The 12,267-nt window shown below is 41.6% G+C and overlaps 2 protein-coding genes and 1 non-coding gene across 3 annotated transcripts in view; all 3 read left to right on the top strand.

The window, feature by feature from the left end:
• PDCL2 (phosducin like 2) overlaps positions 1 to 12,267 on the top strand; it is a 33,883-nt gene that overhangs the window by 9,176 nt on the left and 12,440 nt on the right. The window contains exon 3 of the mRNA XM_055138816.1: positions 1,491 to 1,581. Within this exon, the coding sequence (XP_054994791.1) occupies positions 1,491 to 1,581 (91 nt within the window). The remainder of the gene's footprint in view (positions 1 to 1,490; positions 1,582 to 12,267) is intronic.
• Positions 3,957 to 4,058, top strand: LOC129405455 (small nucleolar RNA U13). Its single transcript, XR_008630595.1, has one exon. It is a non-coding gene; the product is annotated as a small nucleolar RNA U13 (small nucleolar RNA).
• LOC105942980 (ADP-ribosylation factor 1-like) lies at positions 4,057 to 4,858 on the top strand. Its single transcript, XM_055138817.1, has one exon. It carries the CDS (start codon positions 4,204 to 4,206, stop codon positions 4,696 to 4,698), a length of 495 nt encoding a protein of 164 aa, XP_054994792.1. The 5' UTR covers positions 4,057 to 4,203; the 3' UTR covers positions 4,699 to 4,858.

The raw sequence follows: 12,267 nt of genomic DNA, 5'->3' as shown, positions 1-12,267 counted from the left end.
TTAATGTGGAAGTTTCTCTGATATAGAAAACTTTTTTGACCATTTGCTTCAGGTTTTTTATGGTATATGTGGAAGAGAGGTGTTTGAGTCACTCTGGGTGGTTCTCAGGAGCTATTCCTGGCTCTATGCTCAGAAGTGACCTCTGGCAGTGTTTGGTATACCACAGTGGGGTGCTGGTATTGACTGGGATCAGCCACATGCAAGGCAAGTGCCTTAGTGTTAGAAAACATTGGGTTGTCCTTGCTCTTCCCACAGGGGTCTTAGGCTTATTGAGTTACTCCTACAATAGTGCCCCTGAGGCACACCCAATTTCATCAGACACTATTAATCCTATATTGCTTTGTCTTTCCTTTATGTCTTTTTGCAACATTAAGCTTAATATATCTCTTACTATGTTCATACAAAATGACTAGAAATATTAAGAAGCAAATTTACTATGATGGTTTATATGGATTGCTAGTAGAGGAAAGGAGAAAGCAATGCACCCTAGATGGAATCCTACCCTTGAGCGGATCTCCTAGTAATCTAGAATGCTAAACCCTCAGATGAGATTTTTGTCCTTGAGTTAATCTCCTAGAACTTCTCCTGAAGGAGTGGTTTTACATTTGTTTGTTGTTATGACAATGTTTAATCCCACCTATGTGTACCCCGGCCCTTCATGATTTCTATCTAACTAGGCTAGGGAAAAGGGGAAAGATGGAACTACCTTGGGGAAAAAGGAGAAATTACTATGCGATAAGAGGTGAGATCAAACTACGTTGTGGAAGAGAGACAAATATGACTATCAACCAGCCTGAGGCCCTGTTTCTCCATTCCCCTAGTTCCCTGTCCTTCATCTATCCATCGCCATGAGCTGGTCAGGGAAACGGTTCTCCAACACTCTTGTCCCACACACCCACGCTTTTTGAAACTCACAACTTACCTCCTATATGATCCCTCTGGCTTCTGGTAGTGTTTTTAAAGTATTATTTTTCTGGAATGGATACGTTCAAGGATGAAACTCAGTGCCTCACATCTATACAGCATCTGCTTTACTATAGAGCTGTTTAAAGATAACTTTAGTCCTGTTTAAAGATATTTTTGAGAGACTAGAAGAATAAAATGGTGCTTAAGGCTCTTTCCTTATACACAGCTGACTCTGATTCAATTCCTGGCACAGCAAATGATGCCCTGAGCACTGCTAGGAGTCATCCCTGAGCTCAAAGTCAGGTATAAACCCTGAGCACCACCAGATGTGCCTCAACCACTCCCCCCCCACACACACACACGCCATATATTCCTGATCTCCATTTATCTACTCTATTCGTTTGGACATGTAACTGCAACATTTTAAATTGTTATCATTTATTTATTTTTAACTTAAGCATCTTGATTTATAATGCTATTAATGATAGGGCTTGATACAATTTTCCAACACCATACCCTCTACTAGTATGTGTCCTAAAACATATTTTTATACATTAAAGTTTTTGTGATTTGTTTTGTTTTAGTTAAGCCATATGAAAAGATGACTCTTGCACAATTGAAAGAAGCTGAAGATGACTTTGATGATGAAGATATGAAAGCTATTGAAACATATAGGTATGGTGATTATTTTGGATAAATCATAAATTTTGAATAAACACCTACTACGGGCTCTAGCAATAGCTCAATGAGCTGGACATATACTTTGCATGCAGGATGCCTGGGTTTGATCCTTGGCACCACATCATATTGTTTCCTGAGCACTTCTAGGAGCAACCCCTGAGCCCGAAAGTGGAAGTGAGCACTACCAGTTGTTTTGCCCTTCCCAAAAATATATATTAGGAATTAACTGAAAAAAATATTCTTAAAAGGCTTGGGCCAGGAAGATAATACAATGTTTAAGGTGCTTACCTTGCACACAACCAAGCTAGTTTTGATCCCTGATACTTCTCCTGAGTACCACCAGGAGTGATCCTTGAACACAGATCCTTGAACACAGACCCAGAAGTAAGACCCAATAACCAAACAGAGAGAGAAAGCCTTGCTTTGCTTATGAAATAAATTGTTGAGTTAAAAAAAACTAATTTTAAGTTAATATTTTAAAACTTAACTTGCTATATAAGATGGACTTTTAAAAGTTTTTCCCCAGGTATGGTGCCACCAGCAGGTCAACCTGTACCTGCGGGGCGAGTGCATCAGCAGCCTGATGGTGCCTTCAGGCTTTCTGACCCCCAATTGCCCCTGTGCCTTTGCCTGGACCCCAGCAATTTGGGACCAAGTATCCCAAGAAATTAAAGGGCCCAAAGTTAGTATGTGGGAGCCACGCCCACAAACCACCTCCAACTCAGCTATCCAAGCTCATTTATCGGCCTTATTTCAGACATCCATAAATAAATCTCAGAAAAGGTCAAAAGCTGCAATTAATCTTGGACCATGCATGGCTGAACAGACTGGGGTAAATTGGAGGGGGTGTGTCAGCCTGGAGCCAGCTCAAGCAGAGCCCCCGGCAGCCACTTGCTTCCACAATCCAAAATCACTGCCATACCCCCAGCTTGTCTCCACCATCTCAGGATGGACCTCACAAAGATATAATCTGCTGAAAATCCAGGTATGCAGGTTTTATGACTGAAATCTCCAGTTGGAGATTTTCTCGGAGTTGGGATGAGCTCCCTCCCCTACTTCCCAATACTCCTGGAAGCACTGGCAGCCAATCCCATAAAATAACTTCAGCACCACCATGTAAGCTCTACTACCAGCCTTGCTACAGAGACCTATAAATAAGTGAAAAATATTTAATAAAAAAAATAAAGAAAAAAATATAAAGAAGACGCTTATTTCGCTTATTTTCCTGCTAGCATGATCTTTATCAAGGCTTTCTGTCCTTTAGTGAAGAATTGATTACTGATCATAAAAACTATTTTTCCAAAAATTAGAACATGTGAATGTATTTTTTCACTTACTCTGATACTAAAGTCAGACAGAGGTTTTGCAAAAACAATGCTACAAAAAACAAATCACGTATGCATGTAGGCATAAGTTTATTTTCATTGTTTTTTTGTTTTTTGAGGGTCACACCTGTAATGCTCGGGGATGACTTTCACTCTTACTCTTTGATTGGAATTGCTACCAGCAGTGCTCAGGGGACCATGCAGTTTTGGGAAATGAACCTGAGCCTCCTGCATGCAAAGCATTGACCAGCCCATTAAGCTATCTCTCTGGCCCTGAGCATGAAATTTTTTTTAATTAATAGTTTATTTTTAATTAGTGTGTCAACGTGAGGGTACAGTTACAGATTTATACATTTTTGTGCTCATGTTTCTCCCTTACAAAGTTTGATAACCCATCCCTTCACCAGTGCCCATTCTCCACCACCAGTAAACCCAACATCCCTCCCCCCCTCCCCAGTCCCGTCTCCCCCCACCCCACACTGCCACTATGGCAGGGTATTCCCTTTTCTGAGCATGAAATTTTTAAGAAAATTATTACCAAATTAAGTCCACTATTATAGAACAAAACCAAACATCCTGATCATGTGGGATTGGTCTCAAGAATTCAGAATTGTGGACCAGAGTGACAGCATAGGGTGTTTGCCTTGCACGTGGCCGACCTGGGTTCAATCCCCGGCATCCCATATGGTCCCCCAAGCACCGCAAGGAGTAATTCCTCATTGCAGAGCCAGGAGTAACCCCTGAGCAATGCTGGGTATGACCAAAAAAGCAAAAAAAACAAAAATTCAGAATTGTTTTAACATGAAAACAGTGAGCCGCTGACATGGATTGGAAGAAGCAATACTCTAGTAGCAGTAAGCATACCTTCTTGTTACTGTTTTGTAAATACTGTTCTCCTATAAAAAGGATTGAGTGTTCTGAGAGATCCTTAGCGTAGAGCCAGGAGTAAGTCCTGAGCACCAAAGGGTATGTACCTGCCCCCTTACCCACAAGAAAGAAGAAAGAAAAGAAACTCGATTTGATGATCTAAAAAATCCACATCATCTCTATCTATGGTTCCTAAGTGTGATAACTGGGTGTTCTTCTGTCTTTGTGATTTATGCCTCTTTCAAACCTTGTTAAAACATTAGCACATTAGGTGGGAGCGAAACCAACGCCTGGCTTAGAGCAGCAGCAGCGCCTCGGCCGCCCGGGGTGAGGTTTTTTTTCTGACCAGTGTTGCTCCCACCAATCTACAAGTATAGGGAATATCTTTGCCAACCTCTTCAAAGGCCTTTTTGGCAAGAAAGAAATGCGCATTCTCATGGTGGGCCTGGATGCTGCAGGGAAGACTACCATCCTGTACAAGCTGAAGCTGGGTGAAATTGTGACCACCATTCCTACTATAGGCTTCAAAGTGGAAACTGTGGAATACAAGAATATCAGCTTCACCGTGTGGGATGTGGGTGGCCAGGACAAGATCTGGCCTCTGTGGCGCCACTACTTCCAGAACACACAAAGTCTGATCTTTGTGGTTGACAGTAATGACAGAGAGCATGTGAACGAGGCCCGTGAAGAGCTCATGAGAATGTTGGCTGAAGATGAGCTCAGGGATGCAGTCCTGCTTGTGTTTGCTAACAAGCAGGACCTCCCCAATGCCATGAATGCGACTGAGATCATGGACAAGCTGGGCCTGAATTCCCTGCACCACAGGAACTGGTACATTCAGGCCACCTGTGCCACCAGTGGGGATGGGCTCTATGAGGGACTGGACTGGCTGTCCAATCAGCTCCAGAACCAGAAGTGAGCCAGAACTCCTCTCTTTCCCTTCACCCCCTCTCTGCCCTCGCTTTTCTCTCTTGTGGCAAACGTGCGCCCTGTGGTGTGAGTGCCAGAAGCTGTCTCCATGGTTGGTCACAGTGTGCTTCACCGTGCTGTAAATGTGCAGACGCAGCCTGCAACCGGGTTTTTATAGTTTTTGTTTCCAATGAGGCAGTTTCTGGTACTCCTATGCAATATTACTCAGCTTTTTTTATTGTAAAAAGAGAATCAACACACTGTTAGTACTGAGAAGGGATTTTAGGCACGTGCGGCCTTCAGGAGTTGCTGTGTCAGACAGACTCGGCGCACCTCCTCTGGGCTTCAAATGTGTGTTAAGATCCATTTTGAGGTTGGTTTTTAACCCAAACTCAGTGCATTTAAAAAAAAAATTAAAATACAAGATAAGGAGAACACTTGAACACAGAAAGGAGAAATGTGCCTAGTGTAGATTCTGCAGTAAAGGCCTGACTGAGTGTGGTCCTGTTTCCTGTCGGGAACGTGAGACGATCCATTCTGCATGGTCACAATAGGGTCCCTGTGATTTGCTGTCGGGTCATCCCATGTCCATAGCGTTTGTGCTTGTATTCGTGCTTAAATGGCCATCCAGGAGATGGGCTGGGGGGCTGTAGCCAGCTGCTCTTGGACCTCTCGCAGGGACCTGGGCCTTCCTTTGGGTCAGCGTGGCTGGAAAGCCCTGTTATTCCCGTGCTCACTCTGGGCTGGCTGGGTCTCACCAGCAGGAGTGTGGGCAGGCAGGCAGGGCTGGTCACCCTAGAGCTACACCCCTTGGAGCACCCGCTACACGTGCTTTCCCTCCCTCAGCCTGCAAGGGTCAGATTTGCCATCAAAAACAACGACCTCTACTTTTTTCTTTTGTATTTTGATAAACACTGAAGAAGCTGGAGCTGTTAAACTTTATTTTGGGGAAAACCTCAGAAATGGTTCATTTGGTGTCATGGAACCTCTTACTGCTTTCAATACACGATTAGTAATCACCTGTTTTGTATACTTGTTTTCAGTTTTCATTTCAACAAACAAGCACTGTAATTATAGCTTATTAGAATAAAATCTCTTAACTATAAAAAAAAACATTAGCACATTATATATTTGACATGCAGGGCTGGGAGGGACATAAGAAAACCTTAGAGATTTAGAGATATACCTTGAATCTACATGGTATTGTAAGTCAATATTATCTCAATTTTAAAAACTGAAATAGCATTAGTTAAATCCAACTTCAAAAAATAAAATTAGAAGATCAGGTTGAAGTCTGGAAATCTAGCAGAGTTGGGTGCTCCAGGACTTTGTCTAGATCTTTGCTCCCTAAACTTTGGGTTGTAACTGCATACTTAGTTGTATAACTAAGTTGGAATTGTGTAAAGCATTTTAATAAGCTTATGATATTGTGAGTATCACTGTATCACTATCATCCCATTGTTCATCGATTTGCTCGAGCCGGCACCAGTAATGTCTCCATTGTGAGACTTCTTGTTACTGTTTTTGGCATATTGAATACATTCTTTAATTTGTATACCAATGTTACATACTCAGGGCCACATAAAAATTTCTTGGGCGAAAGGTTTGTGAATGGAAAAAGTTTAAGGCCTGATCTAGATCTCCTAGACCATATCGGTAGAAACGGAAGTAACAGTTTGCAGAATCTGAACATTTGCATTATCTCAGAAAATGTAACTGGTAAGTTCTGGTTAGTTTTGGTTGATTTCAATTCCCATTTTGGTAGCAGCTGTACATCCTTTACCTGCCAGTGAGATATGGCGGGCTTCTCTTGAGGACAGCAACTGTATTTCTGGTGTGGTTTGCTGGAGGCAGGGTGGACAATAATGACTTTATCCTCCAGAGTCTGGGTTTTGATTGTAGAATGCTGTTTCTGAATGCAGAGTCACAGGCACAAGATACTGCACACCATTATGTCAACCCTACTGGCTCACATGTCTTCCAGAGACTCTAAAGGCACCATACTTACATATTTGGACATTCAAAGCAACCATATATTTGGGACCATTTAGAAGCCTTGAGAAATATGAAGGCTTAGAGAAGATCTTCGAACTTAGACTTTTATTTCAGGCTGATCCTGAAAATAACCTTAACTTTTTTTTCTATTTTAGCAGGGAAGGATTAAAATCCGGTTTTATGTGATTATAAGAATCAAATGTTAAATTTCCTTTTCTATGTAGGAGTACTGCTATTTATTCAGCCATTGATTAAGTTGTCAAATGTTAAATTTCAAAGAAAAAAATCACAATATAGTAATTGAAGTAAAAAAATACATGAGAGCTTCAGAAGCAGATTTGAATAAGCAAAATAAAAATCTCAGTGAATAGAATTTGAAGATAGGATAAGTGAATGTTTTGAGTCTGTCCTCAGACTCATAGAGAAAAAATGAAAATGAACCTAGTCTAACTATGTGATTAAATAGTAAGTGATCCAATTTATGTAGCATGAGAATTCCAGCAGGAGTAAAGAGAGAAAAAAAAATTTAAAGAAATTATGTCTGAAAAAAGAGATAAGCCTACAAATCCTGTATTAAAATATTTCTAAATAAGATCAATACAAAGAGACTCACACCAAGGACACATTATCAACTGTTGAAAGCAAAGGTAGAATCTTGAAATCAGTAAGAAAAGTAACTTAGTACATAGACATCAGGCAATTTCTCTTAACAAATCTTATAGCTTAGGGAGTGGGATGATAAATGTAAAGTTGTAAGAAAAAAAACAATCAACCAAGAATTCTATAGCTGTCAAACCATGCTTCAAGATAACAAAATTAAGATATTTTTACAGGATAATGAAGGTAAGATTTTTACTGGTAGGGCTGGAGCAGTAATACAGTGAAGTAAGGTGCATGCTTTTAGGCAGCCAAACCTGATATGATCCCTAACACCATATTTGGTCCCCCTGACTCTGTTAGGTGTCACTTTTGAGCACAGAGCCAGGAATAGCACCTGGATATGCTCCCCCCAATATTTTTACCTAATAGCTTTCCATGAGACATTAAAGGAATAATTTTATGGCTGAATTTAAAAGGCAATAATGCAAAGTCAAAATACTGGACTGGGGATGTAGCTCAGTATATAGTACTTACCATGCATGTGAGAGGACCTGGATTCAATCCCAGTACCACACACACAAAAAATTCAAACAAAAAAGCCAGCAGAATCATTAGTTATTACTAGATCAGAATTGCCATTACTAGATCATAAGGAAAACATATGTTTAGTTTTATAAGAAATCTCATTCTGTCTTCTGAAGACTATCATTTTGCACTCCCATAACCAAGTAATGCAAGTCTCTGTTGCTTCATATGCTTGCCAGCATTTTGTGTTTATAGTGTTCTAAATTTGGGGCATTGACATACAGGTATGGTGTTCTCTTGTTTTAATGTCCATCTTCCTGGAGACATACGATTTGAACATATTTTCATATGTGCATTTGTCATTTGTATACATTGTTTGATAAGAAGACTGTTAATGTTATTGTATATCTTTTCTATCTCATCTACCCTCCATCACACACACACACACACACACACACACACACACACACACACACGTGGTTGATTCCAACCATTAACCAGTCCTCCTATCTCCTAGCCCCTATTTTCCTTGGCCATGGTTATTATTCTTCTAATACACACATATGTGTATGTATGTATATATATATCACTTGTATCACTTGTCATCCTGTTGATCTTTGATTTGCTTGAGCAGGCACCAGTAATATCTGCATTCGTCCCTGTCATGCGCTAGTGTAGCTCAATGGTATCTGCTTGCTCCAGGAACAGGAAGAGCCTCAAACTGTTCATTCAGGGTTTTGACGAAGAAGTCTGACCATCTCGTAGGTGGGCGGCCATGCGGTCTTTTGACATCCCGTGGAATCTAGTCCATAACAGCTCTAGTCGCATTATGTGTCCAGCCCATCTGATTTTTGATGCCTTGGCAAGCAAGACAGCGTCCCTGATTCTTGATTGTTGATGGAGGTCGGAACTCTGGATTCCTTCTCTCACTTGAGTGGAACATGATACTCCAAGTATAGCACTTTTGATTCCTCTTTGGGATACCTGAATAGTGTTCTCATCCTGTTTTTGTAGGGCCCAGGTCTCTGAGGCATATGTTAGTGCAGGAAGAACGGTGGAGTCGAAAAGATGTGCCTCAAGCCCAAGGTTCTTTGTCCTCTTAACCACTTCTTCAATGCTCTTGAAGGCGTTCCATGCTGCTCTCTTCCTCCTGCGCAATTCTGGTGCCAAGTCATTCCTCATGTTGAGTTTTCCACCCAGGTATACATAGCTGCTGCATTCGGAGATGTTCTTTCCATTGAGAGCAAGTGGAACGTCAGGGACTAGTTCGTTTTTCATGAACATTGTTTTGCTGAGATTCTGCTGCAGTCTGACCTTTCCACACTCAAGATTGAAGTCGGCCAGCATTTGTGCTGCTTGGCTAATGTTTGGTGTTATTAGAACAATGTTATCAGCGAAGCGGAGGTGGTGTAGCTGGCACTGAAGAGTTTCTATCACCCTGCCAAACCCCTCTCTACGTCAATGATCACTTCCTTATAGAATGGTGAGATCCTGGTGGTGAATCTGTAATACAGCTTGTGGAGGATTTTGACATACTGAGTTTGAATGCCCTGTTTGGCTAGGGCTTTGATGACCGCTTCAGTCTCAACAGGATCGAAGGCCTTCTTTATTTTTTTATTATTATTATTTTTGCTTTTTGGGTCACCCAGCAACACACAGGGGTTATTCCTGGCTCTGCACTTAGGAATTACCCTTGGTGGTGCTCAGGAGACTATATGGGATGCTGGGAATCGAACCCGGGTTGGCCGCGTGCAAGGCAAATGCCCCACCCGCTGTGCTATTATTGCACCAGCCTGAAGGCCTTCTTTAAATTGATGAATGTTAGACAGAGTGGCATCTTGAACTCTTGTGAAACTTAAATGAGCTTGGTCACTGTGTGGATATGGTCAATCATGCTGAATCCTTTTCGGAATTTGGCTTGCTCGCATGGTTGTCCTTCATCTAGTATAGTATTCTATTCAGGATGACATGAGTGAACAACTTATAGGCGACAGACAACAAGTAGATTGGGCGATAGTTGCTGATGCCGTGGATGTCTCTATTCTTTTTTTTGTTTTTTTGCTTTTTGGGTCACACCCAGCGATACTCAGGGGTCACTCCTGGCTCTGCACTCAGTAATTTCCCCTGGCTGTGCTCAGGGGACTATATGGGATGCTGGGAATCGAACCCGGGTCGGCTGTGTGCAAGGCAAACACCCTACCCGCTGTGCTATCACTCCACCCCCATGGATGTCTCTCTTGTACAATAAAACGGTCTTGCTGGTTTTCTATTGTGACAGAACCTTGCATTCAGGTAAGGTAGCCTGTGAAGAGCCGAGCCAGTGTATTGATGAGTACTGGCAGCAGTTTCTTCAAGTCTGATCTTGTCTGAACCGGTGCTGTACGTGGTGTGTCTGAATTCAGAAGGGAGGACGTTGGGAACAACATATCCATCCTGTGTAATTTGGTATGTGGGCAGGTGGACGTGGCTGTCAAAGAGATCCGAGTAGAAGTCATGAATAATCCTCTCCATTGCCCTTCTGGAAGATGTGATAGATCCATCAGGATGTTGGAGGGCAGTCATCTTGGTCTTGTAGTTGGCAAAGGACAGGCGGGGGTTGTGAATACTTTTCCCGGCTTCTGCCACATCAGCCAACACTGCTGCTCTTCTCTCTTTGAGGTCTTCCTTTATTGCTTCTCTGCACAGCTTTTCGAGCTCGGACGTTAGCTTGTGGTTGCCTGAGGCTTGTGCCAAACCACATTGGCAAATGAGCTCGAGAGTTTCCGAAGACAGGTGTCTGTTTGTGACTTTCCCACTCTCGGCATTCTTCGCGCAGTCATGAAGGTGCTGAACCAGTTGATCATATTCCCTGTCGATGTTGTCAATTACGGCATCTTCCCTATATATATATTTTGCATATATATGCACATATATATACATATCCACTATGCGTGTATATATATATGTATATATATACTCTATGGCAATATATATGTATATATATATATACCACAAATGAATGCAATCATTCTATATCTGTCCCTCTCCTTCTGACTCGTTTCATTCAGCATGATACTCTTCATGTCCATCCGTTTGTAGGCAAATTTCACGATTTCAGTTTTCTTAACCCTGTGTAGTATTACATTGTGTAGACGTACCCTTTTTTCTTTATCCAGTCATCTGTTCACAGGGACTCACGTTGCTTCCAGATTCTGGCTATGGTGAATAATGCTGCTGAATCGGAGTACAAATAGTGTTTCTGCTGTGTGCTTTTGGGCCCCTAGGGTATATTCCCAGAAGTGGTATTGCTGGTCAAATGGGAACTCAATTTCTAGTTTTCTGAGGCATACCCATGTTGTTTTCCAAAAAGGCTGGACCATTTGACATTCCCACAATCAATGAAGGAGAATACCTTTCTCCCTATATCCACGCCAGCATTGGTTGCTCTTGTTCTTTTGGATGTGTGCCAGTCTCTGTGGTGTGAGGTGGTACCTCATTGCTGTTTTGGTCGGCATCTCCTTGATGATTAGTCATGAGGAGCATTTTTCCTGTGCCTTTTAGTCATTCAAATTTCTTTTATCTGTTCATTTTATCTCCCCATTTTCTGATGGGTTTGATGTTTTTTTCTTATAGAATTCAATTGGTACCTTCTGTATCTTTGATATTAACCCCTTATTAGAAGAGTACTGGGTGAATAACTTTTCCCATTTCATAGGCTGATTTGTTTCTTGGTACAGTGTTGGGTTTTCTTTCTTTCTTTCTTTCTTTCTTTCTTTCTTTCTTTCTTTCTTAGGTACAGAAGCTTTTTAGTTTAAAGTAGTTCCATTTGTTTATCTTTGCTTCCACTTGCTTGGTCAGTGGTGCATCATCTTTGAATATACCTTTAGCTTTAATATCATGGAGGGGTTTGCCTTCCTTTTCTCCATGTATCTTATGAGTTCTGGTCTGATGTGAGGTCTTTAATCCATGTTGATCTGACTTTTGTGCATGGTGTTAGATGTCTGAACCCATATTTTTTTTTGTATGTAGCTGTCCAGTTTTGCCAGCACCATTTGTTAAAGAGGCTTTTCTTGCTCCACTTTACATTTCTTGCTCCTTTATCAAAGATTAGTGATCATATACTTAAGAGTCTGTGTGAGAGTATTCAATCCTATTCCATTGGTCTTCGGGTGTGTCTTTATTCCAATACCATGCCATTTTAATTACATCTGCTTTGTAGTACAGTTTGAGTTTGGGGAAGGTGATGCCTCCCATATTTTTCCCCTAAGAACTGCTTTATCTATTCATGAGGTCTTATTGTTCCATGCCCCAACATGTGAGATTGGTGGCTCGGAACCTCCTCCCCACCTCCCCAGGCCTCCCCAACAGAGAGACAGAGAGACAAGACGGGGGACCACAGCTTTATGGTAAAAATGGCCTGTTTAACGCAGAACTGCTACCATACTACCAAACTCCCAAGATTAGGAGCATAGCATTAATG

This window comes from Sorex araneus, chromosome 5, assembly GCF_027595985.1.
Source record: "Sorex araneus isolate mSorAra2 chromosome 5, mSorAra2.pri, whole genome shotgun sequence".
In the NCBI taxonomy this organism is placed as follows: Eukaryota; Metazoa; Chordata; class Mammalia; order Eulipotyphla; family Soricidae; genus Sorex; species Sorex araneus.
The sequence above is the reverse complement of the archived record's forward strand: the minus strand, read 5'-3'. Positions and strand labels throughout refer to the sequence as shown.